Here is a 15,733-nt window from a genome sequence, read left to right as displayed (position 1 = left end):
TGATAGCTAAAGAGATGGCGAAAATACCGGTCTCCGGATTACATCTTCAGCCATGGCATGGCATCCGTGAGAGGGAGACGCATCCATCATGGATGATGATGTATAAGGGTAAGATAGTCTAGCTAGCTACATTTTCAGATATTACACATTTCAACATTTGACAGGAAGTGGTTTCATTTCAAGCTAAAGTGTACTGTTAGCTAGCTAGCTAACGTTAGCTGACTGGCTCCCTAGCTAACGTTACGTGTATGACATTATTATTCATTGTTGTTTAGCTGGCTGGCTCGTTAGCTAACGTTACGCGATGTGTGTGATTTTACACGTTGTTTACCTAGCTAGGTTAATTGTTTACCTAGCTAGGTTAATTGTTTACTAGCTAGCCAGCTACATGTCTTAAGCTAAAGTGTACTGTTAGCTAGCTAACATTAGCTGGCTGGCTCCCTAGCTAATGTTACGTGTATGACATTATTATTCGTATCCCAGAACCGCTTGCATTGCTAGTTAGAGCCTAATGTTAGCTAGCTAACATTGAACCTGGTTGATTAGCTCCCAGCAGATTCATGCAGGGTAGTAACAACATGATTTGGCACTATGTTCATTGTTGTTTAACTAGCTAACGTTAGCTGGCTGGCTCGTTAGATAACATTATGTGTGTGATCTTACACGTTGATTACATTGTCCAGAGCGACTTACAGGAGCAATTAGGATTAAGTGCCTTGCTCAAGGGCACATCGACAGATTTTTCACCTAGTCGGCTCGGGGATTAGAACCAGCAGTTCTAATTTCGGTTACTGGCACAACGCTCTTAACCACTAAGCTACCTGCCGCCCCACATAAGACCAAATCCAAGTGGTGAGTCACAATTAGTTGATGTGGTTACTAAAACAGCTGTACCACTTGATTGGTAGTAGATATTCTGTTCTTATTTCCAGATTTGACCAAGATGTCATACCCTATAAGTTTTTGTCTAAAGTGCTGGGAAAGTGGCCAAAACGGCAGTTGTTTGAAAAAATTAAGACGAAAAGTTGTTGATGTGGTTACTTAAAGAGCTGTATCATTAGATATGTACAGGAATAGCAGAGAAGTAGACCAATATGTCATACACTCTAAGTTTTTGTCTAACTTGTTGGGAAAGTGGTGAAAATGTCAGTTGTTTATAAAAAGTTACAGAAATTGTTGTTGATTGTCACACCAGCCTTCGCTTTGGCTGCTGGCAAACACCCTTCACTCATCAACCCCGGACTTGTCTCGTCATCAATACACACACCTGGTTCCAATCCCCACTCTATCACTGTATATATACTCCCTCTGTCATTTGTCTTTGTCGGTCATTGTATATGTTGCTTGTTTTCCTGAGCGGAATCTCTCCTACTATTTCCTGAGTACTTTATATTTTGCACTGTGGGTATCATCCCGCTTTAAGCTATGGTGCGTTGATAAATTCAGTAGTTCTAAACCTGCGACTGCCTCCTGCCTACTCCTCTCTACACTTGTGACATTGATGCGGTCACTTAAACAGCTGTAACGTTTGATTGGTACCAGATAATATTGTTATTATTTCAGATTTGAATAGCAGAGAAGTAGAGGAAGATGTCATACTCTCTAACTTTTTGTGTAAGTGTTTTGTGTAAGTAGCTGATTTGTGTCAAAAGTTGCATTGTTGCATTTACAGTGAATGGAAGTTGGCAGTGATGATGTCACAATGGGGAGCTTTAGGATGTTGAAAAAAGTCACATTAAAGTGAAAAGAAAGACAAAAACATTTATAGTTTAAAAAGTATAAATAATATCAAAAGGTTGCATGCAAGCACTATTCCAGATCAGTCTGCACATTTTAAAGTTTTAATGGCGTTTCTAATTTAAACGGTGTAAGAGGAGTAGCATGCAGAAGAATAATAAGAACTATGACAAGGATTTAAAGTCTGGACTTTTGCTTCGCAAGTCCCACCTAAATAGAGGTATGCTGCATCTAATTTATGCAGCCAGATATTGTGTGCATGTACATGTAGATCATTGGACCTAGCCACCTAAACCTGGATATGTCTGTCCATCTTCCAGAGCTGCAGTCATTACTTTTACTGACAAGATCTGTCACATTTGTGTAATTATTACTAAACATTGGTAATCTCTCCACTGATAAGTGGAAGCCTCCCATGTTCCAATCTTCTACTGAAGTCATGTGGGTAGTGCCAGGCTTCACACAAGGGCACCCGCCCTGATATCTCTACATTAGGAGTGGACTGATAACACTGAGAATCTGTCTGCTTTGCCGTGCAAGATTTGACATTAGACGTTATGCACAATAATACACCTGTCATCTAACTGAAAGTAATGTTCAGGCCTAGGTCTAATGATCTGGATCAAATTATTATTTAGAGGAAAGCTTTACCCAGATCAGCTCATAATCATAAGGTATTTTTTCATTCAGATACAATGACTCCAAGCCAACAATATTGTAACAGCCTGTACCTCTACATGACAAAAACCCACTGAGATATCATTTACAGGCAGTATTGTCCATGCAAGCATAGACATAACCACATAAGTGTGGAATGTACTGTAGCACTCACCTGGCATATGATACACCATGTTGTACCCATTGTAGCCATTGTATCCATGGAAGCAGTTAGGCATATAGCAAATCCTTCTATGATAGCGGTGGTACAGATTGTTGGAGCCCAAGACTGGTTCAATATGAGCCCCAAAACACACCACGAGGAGCATCAACCATCCTGACAACGCCATAACTAAGAACTAGTATATACTTAGTCTCAGATTCTAAAAAGGTGTTAATGCCCCCAAAATGCTAAAATAAGCCCACATGCAATATACAAAATTACAACAAAAATACTGAGCTTGAGATACTGTAATATGAGACATTAATTTATAAAATAATAACAAAACCCTGTTTAGATTTTTAATTCCAGTCACATCTTGTGTGAGGCAGAACAACTTATTGCTCTCTCTGCCTCTCTTGATTTCTCCTCCCTCCCCCTGTATCCCTCTCTCTTTTTAGTGTATACCTTCTTGCCTGCCTCCTCCATCATGTCTGTCTCCCATGTCCAGCACATTAAAGGCCCTCCTCTTCCCCCTCCTCCTTCTTCCCCTCCTCTCCCCCTAATCAAGGTAGACCACATGCCCAGGCCCATGATCACACATGCTAATATACTGTACTATTGGAAGATTGTAATTGCATTTTGACAGAAATTACATTATTGTGAGTGCTAAAAAGCCAATATAAAAAATGACAGTGATTTATGAGTAGTTGCCGATACTTTTCCTTCCTCTTCAAAGCCTCAAGTATGTGAAAGAATGTGATAGATTTATAGGACATGGCACGCAGGTACTATAAAGAATGTGAAAAGAAGATTTATCATAAAATATCTCATATTTTCTTTTGATATTGAAATGTATGTAAGGAATAATCGCCAAAGTACAAGGGAACAATTTGATATTTAGAAACCAAACATCAGAAAGAATAATTAATCTTGCAGTAACCCCATCTACTCAGGAGCTCAGGGCAGAGATTTATCCCTTGCCAACATATACATCTAAGCAGTGGAGGTTGGACCAAGACAGGTCTTTATATAAAGAACAGTGAAAAACTCTGAAGCTGCTTTGACACTATATATGAGAGGTATTTCATGCACTGCTTTAACACTAACTGTACTGCAGTAGCCGCATTACATACAAGCATCTCAGGAGACTCATCAAGCCCAGACAGAAAACCAGAAACTGATAGTGGGAAGAACACACACACATACAGTCACAAACACACACTGACACACAGACTCCCTTTATCTCCCACACGCAGGCGCACAGCGCACACACACAGGGGGTGGCAGGTAGCCTAGCGGTTGGAGCATTGGGCCAGTAACCGAAAGGTCCCCAAGCCGACAATGGGAAAAATCTGTTGATGTGCCCTTGAGCAAGGCACCTAACCCTAATTGTATCCGTTGATAATGGCTGACCCTGGCCGTGACCCCAAGAAAACCCATTTCCAATTCACACATGCGTATAAAACATACTTGTACATGTGTGAAGTCGGACAAATATAAGCATAAGCGTGAAAATCATTGTCATATCTGGAAAGGGCTAGCAGAGATTTCAAACATAAGTGGGCAATGCCAGGTAGAGAGTGGGAGCAGGCAGCAATAAGATAAGCATGAAAGAGGATAGGTCCTTTGAGCCCTATCAGTAAAATAAAGACGTAATGTAATAAATCCTGCCTGAATAACACATTATATCAACACCACTCCCTGCGAGAGGGAGAAGTTTTCCTAAAAATACCTTTACTGTAAATGCCATGCACACGCTGTTAAAATGAGACATTTATTATGTGTTGGTTTTGGAGAGAGAGGTGTGCCTCAATCTGCCTATAAAATGTTTCTAGTCTACACATGCACTCACCGCACACATGCGCGCACACACACACACATACACACTCAGTGTCCAGCCTGTGCCAAGAGTGGGCTTACAATCCCCCCATACTCCCAACCCTGCAGTGCCCCTCTGCCCTCCGACATGTAATGGCCATGACTAGGAGAGTGTTGACGTGGCTATTCCCAGCTCAGCATGTAACTGGTTAGTGTTGGCATACCCATCTCTGATCTGCACCATTCACATCAGCGCTGCTCATTCAAAACAAAGCACCGGCCAAAAATAAGATCAGGAGCTTTAAAAGGGCAACAACTCTGCATTCTACATTTCTATTTTCATTTCAGCTTTTTGTTTTTCTTCAAGACAATGAACTTTAAATAAGATATTCATCATTACAGAGGGGAAATCCAATAAAATCGAATAGCTGAATGGCTTCGAAGAATTCATTGTAAAAAAATGTTTTCCAATGCAGCGATGTGTGTGTGGTCTTACAAATCTGTTTACTTTCTTATTTCACTGATTGAATCAATTAGCTGTGCTTCTGGGACAGGCCTGTAGACATGCCACATCTCAGACAGCTCAGCACTGTCTATAGAGACAGTCATACGGTTGGAATGCACTCACCATCCCTATGGGGATAGCTATTCATATACATATACTGTACCATCCTTCATCCATCACAATACGATCCACAATGGCTAACAACGTGCGTATTAAACCCAGCTGTGATAGCATGCCTATTATCAGTCTTAATAACCACAACATAACCTGCATCAGAACTCTTATTGACTCCTTCAGTTAGCATTCACACAGCACAACATTTCAAACAGGCTTCTCCTCAGGGCTGGGCATAGCTACATATTGAACTCATCACTCCTATGTATTTAATGACTTCTCTGATGGAAAACACCAAGCTAGGCTGTGCAAAAACAAAAATCCTGTGGTGGTGGTGGTGGTTGTGGCGGTAGTGGTAGTGAAGGTACTCACCTTGGCACGTCCTGCCGTCGTCCTTCAGCTGCTCACCAGAGGGACACTTGCAGTAGAAGCTGCCGATGGTGTTGCAGCACAGAGCCTCACAGCCGCCGTTAGTCTCCTCACACTCATTTACATCTGACAGGAACACAAACAGAGACAGGTCAGTCACACAGCAACATACTTTACATTGGAGTGGCTGACTTCCGGGTTAAGCGAGCAGGGTGATAAGAAGTAGAGCGGACAGGTGGGAGGACGCATGTTTCAGAGGACGCATGACTCGGCCTTCGCCTCTCCCGAGCCCATTTCGGAAGTTGCAGCGATGAGCCAAGGTCGTAATTCGTGGAGAAAATGGGGTAAAAATAAATACGCTTGTGGCCATACCACCCTGAACACGCCTGATCTCGGTAGCTAAGCAGGGTTGGGCCTGGTTAGTATTTGGATGGGAGACCTCCTGGAAATACCAAGTGCTATAAACTCAAATTATTTATTATTAAAAGGTAGAGCCAGTGGCTGAATAACTTCCCTATAAATCACATTAAGTAGAAAAAAGCTTTCTCTTTGATTTCACGTCAGATAGAGTTTAACTCCAATGTCTTCCAGGGATGAGTTTAGGTCTGGTTTGTGAGGTTTGGAAGAGCTGCTTCAATGCTTACGGAAAGTCATGACAACAATTCTCAGACCATAATATACAGTTTCCATCTTTAAGCCTTTTCTCTCTCCAAATGTCCAACAGCATGAGATGCAGCTGTGTTGTACAACATCTTCACAACATCTTCACTTTCCAATGTAATCCAATTTGGGGCATCAGATTTGTATTAAAACCTTATAATGGAAAATATTTATGATCATAGCCTAATGTGAGCAGTTTTGACTTACCAACCTTATTGTGAGTATTTATGCAACTAACAGTCTCAAATATGCATCATAATTTGTATTTAACCACAAGCTTCCAAGACACCAGATTAGACATCTTGGTAACCATGAATAGAACCCCTGCCAGCGCCTGCATCAGCACATTAACACAGCACACACAGGTCTTGTGTGAGTCTGACGAGAGAAACTCAGAAATTCAGCCAATAGAAATCAGAGAACCAGAGAGTCTGCCAATCACATCATGGCCCTGAAAAGCCACAATCTTTCTTTCTCATCTATATCCCATACACAGCCTGTCAGCGCTATCATTCAACTGACTACATATTCTCTCTCTACTTCACAGTCTACACACACTGACTCAGATCCTGATCAGGTGCTGACAGAAACACGATGTATCTTTAGTTGGAAAAGGGAACATCCAAAGGTCATTCAAATACAGTACAAGCAGGGTTTTGATAACTGTAAAATAATATAACTGTGAAGGAATGCTACAGTGCTGTGAGAGAATGGATGAGTTGGTGGAGAGAGAGAGAAAGGGAGGAGGAGGGTGGTATTTGTTTGGCACTCCTAATCATTTCACAGCTCCCTCTACGTCCATAAACTGAGGAGAGTTAAGGAGCAATCCTGGGACTGCCAGGGAAAATGGAGGCTAGTTGTTCTCCTGTTTCAGTGTATTTTTTGTGCATTCAGCCACTGCCAGCACAAACCAGCCAATTACAGACCTCGTATTTCTCTCCTAGTTTATAACATCTGGAATGTGTAACGACCAAAACACTGGGCTTTATTTTCCCGATTCACCAAACATGAAAACAAATGCCTCATCTGTAGTTTAATTAATTAATTAAAAGTTCTACAAAGCACACATCTATAAGGTAAGGCCAATTGTCACTCAAGGTAAAATTCAAGCCCAAGGTGTTTCTCTCATCTCAATAATAAAATAATATATGCCATTTAGCAGATACTTTTATCCAAAGCAACTTACAGTCATGTGTGCATACATTTTACGTATGGGTGACCCCGGGAATCGAACCCACATATTAGGAAACCATTTGTCTTGCCCTGGTGCTGAAGATGTGTTTTGCTGAGGAAGTGTTGTATACAGTTGCAACACATTTGGGGGAATTATTTCATTTTACATTTTAGTCATTTAGCAGACGTGAGTGCATACATTTTTTTTTTTTCATACTGGCCACCCGTGGGAATTGAACACACAACCCTGGCGTTGCAAATGCCATGCTCTACCAACTGAGCTACAGCAAATTACAGGTCTGTACAGAACAGGATTACAGGCCATGGAGGGATCCCATGATCATCATTGAGCAGGAAGGCAGGCAGGGCAGATCCTAGTGGTAGCTGTGGGGAATAACACATTCCTGTCCCCTGGCAGTGAACAGAAAGTGACCTGCAGGTCAAGGACATGACTCTGGGGCCCCGGGGGAGCCCTTGTTGTTTTCATGTCAGTTTGTACGGGGTCAGGAAGAGTGGGGCTGGGGGCCTGTATTCCCCCCCTGAGGCCACAGGTGTGTGGCTCCCAGGGTTTATGCTGGGTCAGGGTCACGGTCATGTGTATTTCTGCTCACTGGAAACCAGGAATGCTGAACTACTATGGGTCAAGGTCCACAAGGTCACAGACTTTCCTTTCCTCATAATAAACACAGAATGGAGAGGGGAAATGCTACTTGTACTGGATGGAAATAAACAGCCAGGCTGAGGAGTATTTCTGTCTGTAATAAATCCCTTTTGTGGGGAAAAACTAATTCTGATTGGCTGGTCCTGGCTCCCCAGTGGGTGGGCATTGTGCCAAGTGGGTGGGCCTATGCATCCCTGCTCAGTCATGTGAAATCCATAGATTAGGGCCTAACACATTTATTTCAATTGACTGATTACCTTATATGTACTGAATCTCAGTAAAATCTTTTAAATTGTTGCATGTTGCGCTTATATTTTTGTTCAGAATAGATACTCACTAGAGTATGTTAAAACAAAAATGAGAGATACACTGAGTGTATAAAGCATTAGGAATAACCTTCCTAATATTGAGTTGCACCCCCTTTTGCCCTCAGAACAGCCTCAATTCGTCGGGGCATGGACTCTACAAGGTGTCGAAAGCGTTCCACAGGGATGCTTGCCCATGTTGACTCCAATGCTTCCCACAGTTGTGTCAAGTTGGCTGGATGTCCTTTGGGTGATGGACCATTCTTGATATACACAGGAAACTGTTGAGCGTAAAAAACCATGGGGGGCCAGAATGAAAAATGCCCCACGGGGGGCCAGTATGAAAAATGTATGCACTCACTAACTTTAAGTCGCTCTGGATAAGAGCGTCTGCTAAATGACTAAAATGTAAACATGTGTTGCAGTTCTTGACACACTAAAACCGGTGCGCCTGGCACCTACTACCATACCCCGTTCAAAGGCACTTAAATATTTTGTCTTACCCATTCACTCTCTGAATGGCACACCTACACAATCTATATCTCAATTGTCTCAAGGCGTAAAAATCATTATTGAACCTGTCTCCTCCCCTTCATCTACACTGATTGGAGAGGATTTAATAAGGGATGATAGCTTTCACCTGGATTCACCTGGTCAGTCTATGTCATGGAAAGAGCAGGTGTCTGCTCTTTAATTATTTGTTACTTTTATTTCTTATTTTTTTAGGGTATTCTTTCTTAAAACTGCATTGTTGGTTAAGGACTTGTAAGTAAGCATTTCACTGTAAGGTCTACACCTGTGACAAATACAATTTGATTTGATTTGTTCTTAATGTTTTGTTTTTGTACCCTCAGTATACTGTATATCCTGATTGTGAAAGTATAACAAAATATAAGTAGGGAGAAGCCAAGGTGTGTCTATGGGAGTTTGTAACCCTATTCCAGACATGTATTTACTATTCATCACCAAGAACAATGAGAAAGACTCCCTCACTGTCAAAACAGGTTCCCACGACGATGAACCCAGTGACCTCTGAAATCATGAGTGGGTCGCCTGGTGATTAGTGCACAGGCTACACCCACACCTGACTCCAGGGGTCAGCAGTGGGATGCTCTTGTCTCCAGTCCTGGTACAGGTAACCTCCATCCACAGTGGACCCACATAACATTTACATTATCGCAGTGCTTTGTCCCAACATATGAGAAACACGATAGCAATAGGCTACTGTCCTACATGTGGAGTTACGTTGAAGATTCAATCTTGCATGAAGGATGGATGTGTATGCTTTAGCTACTTTTTCTATAACCCTGACATCTGTTATGGGGACAGACAGGGATATATGATCATTTCTCCAGATTAGTTACTATGATGTTGGCGTGAGTTGCAGTATTCCTGTTTCTCTGGTAAAATGTCTGGTAAAAATGTCATCCAGTCCCTGGCACTGTGTGGACCTCCATAGCCTCACTGTATTATAGTACTGTAGGACAAGCTGCCAATGTAAAGGAAAGGGCCGCTTTTCCTTTATTAGTCTTTTCCCTCAGGAGGTCATTGGAACAGTTCATTATACATATCATGCACACTGATCCAACATAACTGTACCCTGAATCTGCTCCTAGAACCATTATTCATACACTTATTATCACTACTGAACGACAGCTACTTCTACTACAACCAAGTTGTAAAAACGGGGGAAAGAATAGGCATCAAATGAACGAAGGCTGACTTAAGCACACTTCCCTTGGAAGAGAAGACCATTTTGAATGATCATGATTAACGCCATCCCCACATACTTTTTTCATTAGACAGTGCCTCTTCCCTGGCCTAAAGCCCTGAGATCATGATCCCTAGAGGGCAGGTGCATTTCCTATGAGATCATGATCCCTAGACAAAGCGGGCTGTCTGATGGCCCAGAGGCCTGGCCCAGAGGCCTGGCCCAGCTTGCCCATGCTCCATGCTCCATGTCAGGTTGAGGATGGAGCTCAGGGCCAAACGGACTCAGGCAGGGACAAATACACAGTTATAATGATGGATGTCTGTGTATAGGTGACCCAGAATGACATAGGAGGCAACACAGTCTCCTTGGGCTAATGGTATAGCGTGACATGGAATTTGGACACCAATACCCCATAGTTAAGTTAACCCTCTGTCCCAAAACAATCAGCCTGTCTAGTCAGAGGGTTCTGAATACTCAGAAGACCAGCCCACTGTCCATAAGGGTATGAATAAACCTATGGTTCTGATGCACAGGAGCATATAAACATGTGTACGTCCACACACGCACGTGCATGCACCTACACACACACATACACACACACATACACACACACACACACACACACACACACACACACACACACACACACACACACACACACACACACACACACACACACACAGGCCTGTGTTCTCTGCTCTAGCTGTGTGTTCAGCTTGTTCTCATCAGGGCTGTCCCTACACAGTGGGAAGGCCTCAGTGAACTGTCTGTCCTATGGTCCATACCATATAGCATTTTAACAGGCCACCAGCTGGACCCCCAGTGAACCTGTCCTCCATATACTCACAACACATGTATTTTTACTGCCAGCCAGTGGCCGCTGGCAATCACCCGGACACACACAGCTGCCCCCAGTAATATATCATATCACTGAACGTCTGTCTGCCACTTCACTGTGTTCAACTCAGCAGGATATCTATACATTATACAGTACATGTCCATATACTGTACAGCCACAAGTCAGGGCTCAACGTAATCTATGCTGCCTTGTCTATTACTACTAAGGTGAAAAACTAAACAAAAACAACACAAATCTGACTAATAAGACTAAAACAAACAACACAAATCTGACTAAAAAGATAACAGATAACACTCTTGAACTAATCGCTGCATTCAAAAGTGTTTTGTGATTAACTCTGCCGCATGTGAGAGCTGGGTTACATTCTTGGGCTGTATGTCGCGACATTCTGTGATAAGGACTACTGCCAATGTTTACGATGTGGCCTGTGTTCATGTCTGAGTGGGATCGTAGGGGTCTAACACTAACACAGCACCATACTGCAGCTGGGACCAGGGCCAAAGACAACCACCAGGCCCTGATCCTATCTCCAGGGTCACAGGCCGGAACATTGGAGCATTCATCAAGGGGAATCCATAGATAGCCCTGAGCTGTTTCCTCTTAGTTCCAGATCTAAAAACCCGCTGCTTTCATCTGCTTGACTGGGGTCCACTACTACTCTGAGCTGCATTCACTAGGCGATAAGCTAAGATGAAGCCTGGGACACCAGCTCATAGGCTTCAAAAAGGAAATATTCAAACTGATGATGACTGAGGAGATTGGAGGGTTATCCCTGGACTAGGTCAAGTATTTGAACAGGGTGGTTTATGAGATTATGTTGTTAGACCATACCTTAACCCATATGACCATACCTTAACCCATATGACCATACCTTAACCCATATGACCATACCTTAACCCATATGACCATACCTTAACCCATATGACCATACCTTAACCCTCCATGGACTTGCGTGCCATTACACGAAGTCGACAGGAACTGACAACTACTCCAAATGGTTTAGCAGTAGACCCATTGTGACCTTTGACCTCCAGTATAAGTGTAAGTGACTATTGAACTGTTTATTGCAGAAGACACTTTTCCTGAGTGTCAAAAGGTTGCATGAGAGAAATTCTTTAAAAAAAAAATTACTCCACACTCATCAAACAATCTCGACCTAATCATAACCTTTACAAACTCAGCAGATCTCAATAGATTGAAGTTGCCTACAATAGGATTTCACCCTGAACCAATTCAAAATGTATATTATCCTAGTCCCTTAGTGTCCCAGTACAGACTACATCAGTACTATTCCATGTTTCGATAGTGTCTTTGTTGGATGAGCTATGACAATACATTTTGTTCTGTTTCCTTGTAATGCCTCCCTGCCAGACTGCTCTCACTGCTATCTAAATATTTAGAGAGAGAGAGAGATCTCAGCCAAAGCAGAAGACCTTAAGGGCGCAGGAAGACCCTCTCACCTTCCGTTTCCATGGACACGTATATACAGGTGAGGCCAGAACTGACATTTTGACCAAGGATGGATGACAGTGTTTTGATACTGATCATCACATCCACACCAGCTAAACCAACCTGACACACTGTTACTAGCCGGTGTAGACAAGAGATGACTCATAAATGTCTGAAATAAATATCAGGCATTAAAGTAAGCATGGCAAAATACTTTTTTTTTAAAGAGTCTGCTCTGCATTTCTGACCAGCATGTTTTGCTGAGGGAAGGATAAAGAGAGTTGGATGGAGACAATGATAGACAGGCAGAAACATGGAGAAACCAATCAAAATGGATGGATAACAATTCCATTTAAGAGGTTGATAGAATAAGCTATGCATAGTACAATTTGTTTCACCTCTTCTATGCTCATGTTCAGAAGAGGCAAAACACTGTCCCCTGCTGTTGGCCACTGCTTCCTGCAGTGGTTTTGAAACAGAAAATCAACAGTCAGCATAGTAATTTGGTGGTGGCATATCCTGGTCCTAATCTTAATAGTCATCTTTGTTATTCTATTTGCATATGCTTGGATAAGGAACACAGTCCATAGAGACTACTGTTTGTGTGGGTGACAAAATCCATAACTCATTCAGGATAGAAAAAGGATAATTGAACTAGATAAGCCTGACAAGTCCACTATAGCTTCTTGTTTTTGTTAACTCCTCATTCCTCTACACAGTACAGCTATTGACTGTCTAGCTGCATATCTTTCTCTTGACCCTAAACACAGAATGCTGTCATAGGTCCCATACAGTGCCATGCAAAATTATTCATACCCTTGGCGTTTTTCCTATTTTGTTGCATTAAAACCTGTAATGTAAATGGATTTTCATTTGAATTTCATGTAATGGACATACACAAAATAGTCTAAATTGGTGAAGTGAAATGAAAAAAATTACTTGTTTCAAAAAATTCAAAAAAATAAATAACGCAAAAGTGGTGTGTGCATATGTACAGTGAGGGAAAAAAGTATTTGATCCCCTGCTGATTTTGTATGTTTGCCCACTGACAAAGACATGATCAGTCTATAATTTTAATGGTAGGTTTATTTGAACAGTGAGAGACAGAATAACAACAACAAAATCCAGAAAAACGCATGTCAAAAATGTTATAAATTGATTTGCATTTTAATGAGGGAAATAAGTATTTGACCCCCTCTCAATCAGAAAGATTTCTGGCTCCCAGGTGTCTTTTATACAGGTAACGAGCTGAGATTAGAAGCACACTCTTAAAGGGAGTGCTCCTAATCTCAGTTTGTTACCTGTATAAAATACAACTGTCCACAGAAGCAATCAATCAATCAGATTCCAAACTCTCCACCATGGCCAAGACCAAAGAGCTCTCCAAGGATGTCAGGGACAAGATTGTAGACCTACACAAGGATGGAATGGGCTACAAGACCATCGCCAAGCAGCTTGGTGAGAAGGTGACAACAGTTGGTGCGATTATTCGCAAATGGTGAAACACAAAAGAACTGTCAATCTCCCTCGGCCTGGAGCTCTGTGCAAGATCTCATCTCGTGGAGTTGCAATGATCATGAGAACGTTGAGGAATCAGCCCAGAACTACACGGGAGGATCTTGTCAATGATCTCAAGGCAGCTTGGACCATAGTCACCAGGAAAACAATTGGTAACACACTACGCCGTGAAGGACTGAAATCCTGCAGTGACCGCAAGGTCCCCCTGCTCAAGAAAGCACATATACAGGGCCGTCTGAAGTTTGCCAATGAACATCTGAATGATTCAGAGGAGAACAGGGTGAAAGTGTTGTCGAGCTCTTTGGCATCAACTCAACTCGCCATGTTTGGAGGAGGAGGAATGCTGCCTATGACCCCAAGAACACCATCCCTACCGTCAAACATGGAGGTGGAAACATTATGCTTTGGGGGTGTTTTTCTGCTAAGGGGACAGGACAACTTCACTGCATCAAAGGGATGATGGACGGGGCCATGTACCGTCAAATCTTGGGTGATAACCTCCTTCCCTCAGCCAGGGCATTGAAAATGGGTCATGGATGGGTATTCCAGCATGACAATGACCCAAAACACACGGTCAAGGCAACAAAGGAGTGGCTCAAGAAGAAGCACATTAAGGTCCTGGAGTGCCTTAGCCAGTCTCCAGACCTTAATCCCATAGAACATCTGTGGAGGGAGCTGATGGTTCGAGTTTCCAAACGTCAGCCTCGAAACCTTAATGACTTGGAGAAGATCTGCAAAGAGGAGTGGGACAAAATCCCTCCTGAGATGTGTGCAAACCTGGTGGCCAACTACAAGAAACGTCTGACCTCTGTGATTGCCAACAAGGGTTTTGCCACCAAGTACTAAGTAATGTTTTGCAGAGGGGTCAAATACTTATTTCCCTAATTAAAATGCAAATCAATTCATAACATTTTTGACATGCATTTTTCTGGATTTTTTTGTTGTTATTCTGTCTCTCACTGTTCAAATAAACCTACCATTAAAATTATAGACTGGACATGTCTTTGTCAGTGGGCAAACGTACAAAATCAGCAGGGGATCAAATACTTTTTTCCCTCACTGTATTCACCCCTTTTGCTATGAAGCCCCTAAATAAGATCTGGTGTAACCAATTACCTTCAGAAGTCACATAATTAGTTAATTAAAGTCCACCTGTGTGCAATCTAAGTGTCACATGATCTGTCACATGATCTCAGTATATATACACCTGTTCTGAAAGGCCCCAGAGTCTGCAACACCACTGAGCAAGGGGCACCACCAAGTAAACAGCACCATGAAGACAAAGGAGCTCTCCAAACAGGTCAGGGACATATTTGGTGAGAAGTACAGATCAGAAACTTTGAACATCCCACGGAGCACAATTAAATCCATTATTAAAAAATGGAAAGAATATGGCACCACAACAAACCTGCCAAGAGAGGGCCGCCCACCAAAACTCACAGACCAGGCAAGGAGGGCATTAATCAGAGGCAACAAAGAGACCAGAGATAACCCTGAAGGAGCTGCAAAGCTCCACAGCGGAGATTGGAGTATCTGTACATAGGACCACTTTAAGCCATACACTCCACAGAGCTGGGCTTTACAGAAGAGTGGCCAGAAAAAAGCAATTGCTTGAAGAAAAAAATAAGCAAACACGTTTGGTGTTCGCCAAAAGGCATGTGCGAGACTCCCCAAACATATGGAAGAAGGTACTCTGGTCAGATGAGACAAAAATTGAGCTTCTTGGCCATCAAGGAAAACGCTATGTCTTGCGCAAACCCAACACCTCTCATCACCCCGAGAACACCATCCCCACAGCTTGGTGGTGGCAGCATCATGCTGTGGGGATGTTTTTCATCGGCAGGGACTGGGAAACTGGTCAGAATTGAATGAATGATGGATGGCGCTAAATACAGGGAAATTCTTGAGGGAAACCGGTTTCAGTCTTCCAGAGATTTGAGACTGGGACGGAGGTTCACCTTCCAGCAGGACAATGACCCTAAGCATACTGCTAAAGCAACACTCGAGTGGTTTAAGGGGAAACATTTAAAT

The 15,733-nt window shown here is 42.5% G+C and overlaps 1 protein-coding gene and 1 pseudogene across 1 annotated transcript in view; one reads left to right on the top strand and one right to left on the bottom strand.

The window, feature by feature from the left end:
- LOC121577705 (multiple epidermal growth factor-like domains protein 6) overlaps nucleotides 1-15,733 on the bottom strand; it is a 96,035-nt gene that overhangs the window by 37,734 nt on the left and 42,568 nt on the right. Inside the window, exon 3 of the mRNA XM_045224101.1 lies at nucleotides 5,367-5,489. Coding sequence (XP_045080036.1) covers nucleotides 5,367-5,489 — 123 coding nt within the window. The remainder of the gene's footprint in view (nucleotides 1-5,366; nucleotides 5,490-15,733) is intronic.
- Nucleotides 5,722-5,830, top strand: LOC121578824 (annotated as a pseudogene).

Source organism: Coregonus clupeaformis, chromosome 12, assembly GCF_020615455.1.
Source record: "Coregonus clupeaformis isolate EN_2021a chromosome 12, ASM2061545v1, whole genome shotgun sequence".
NCBI classification, from domain to species: domain Eukaryota; kingdom Metazoa; phylum Chordata; class Actinopteri; order Salmoniformes; family Salmonidae; genus Coregonus; species Coregonus clupeaformis.
This window is presented reverse-complemented; position numbering and strand designations above follow the sequence as displayed.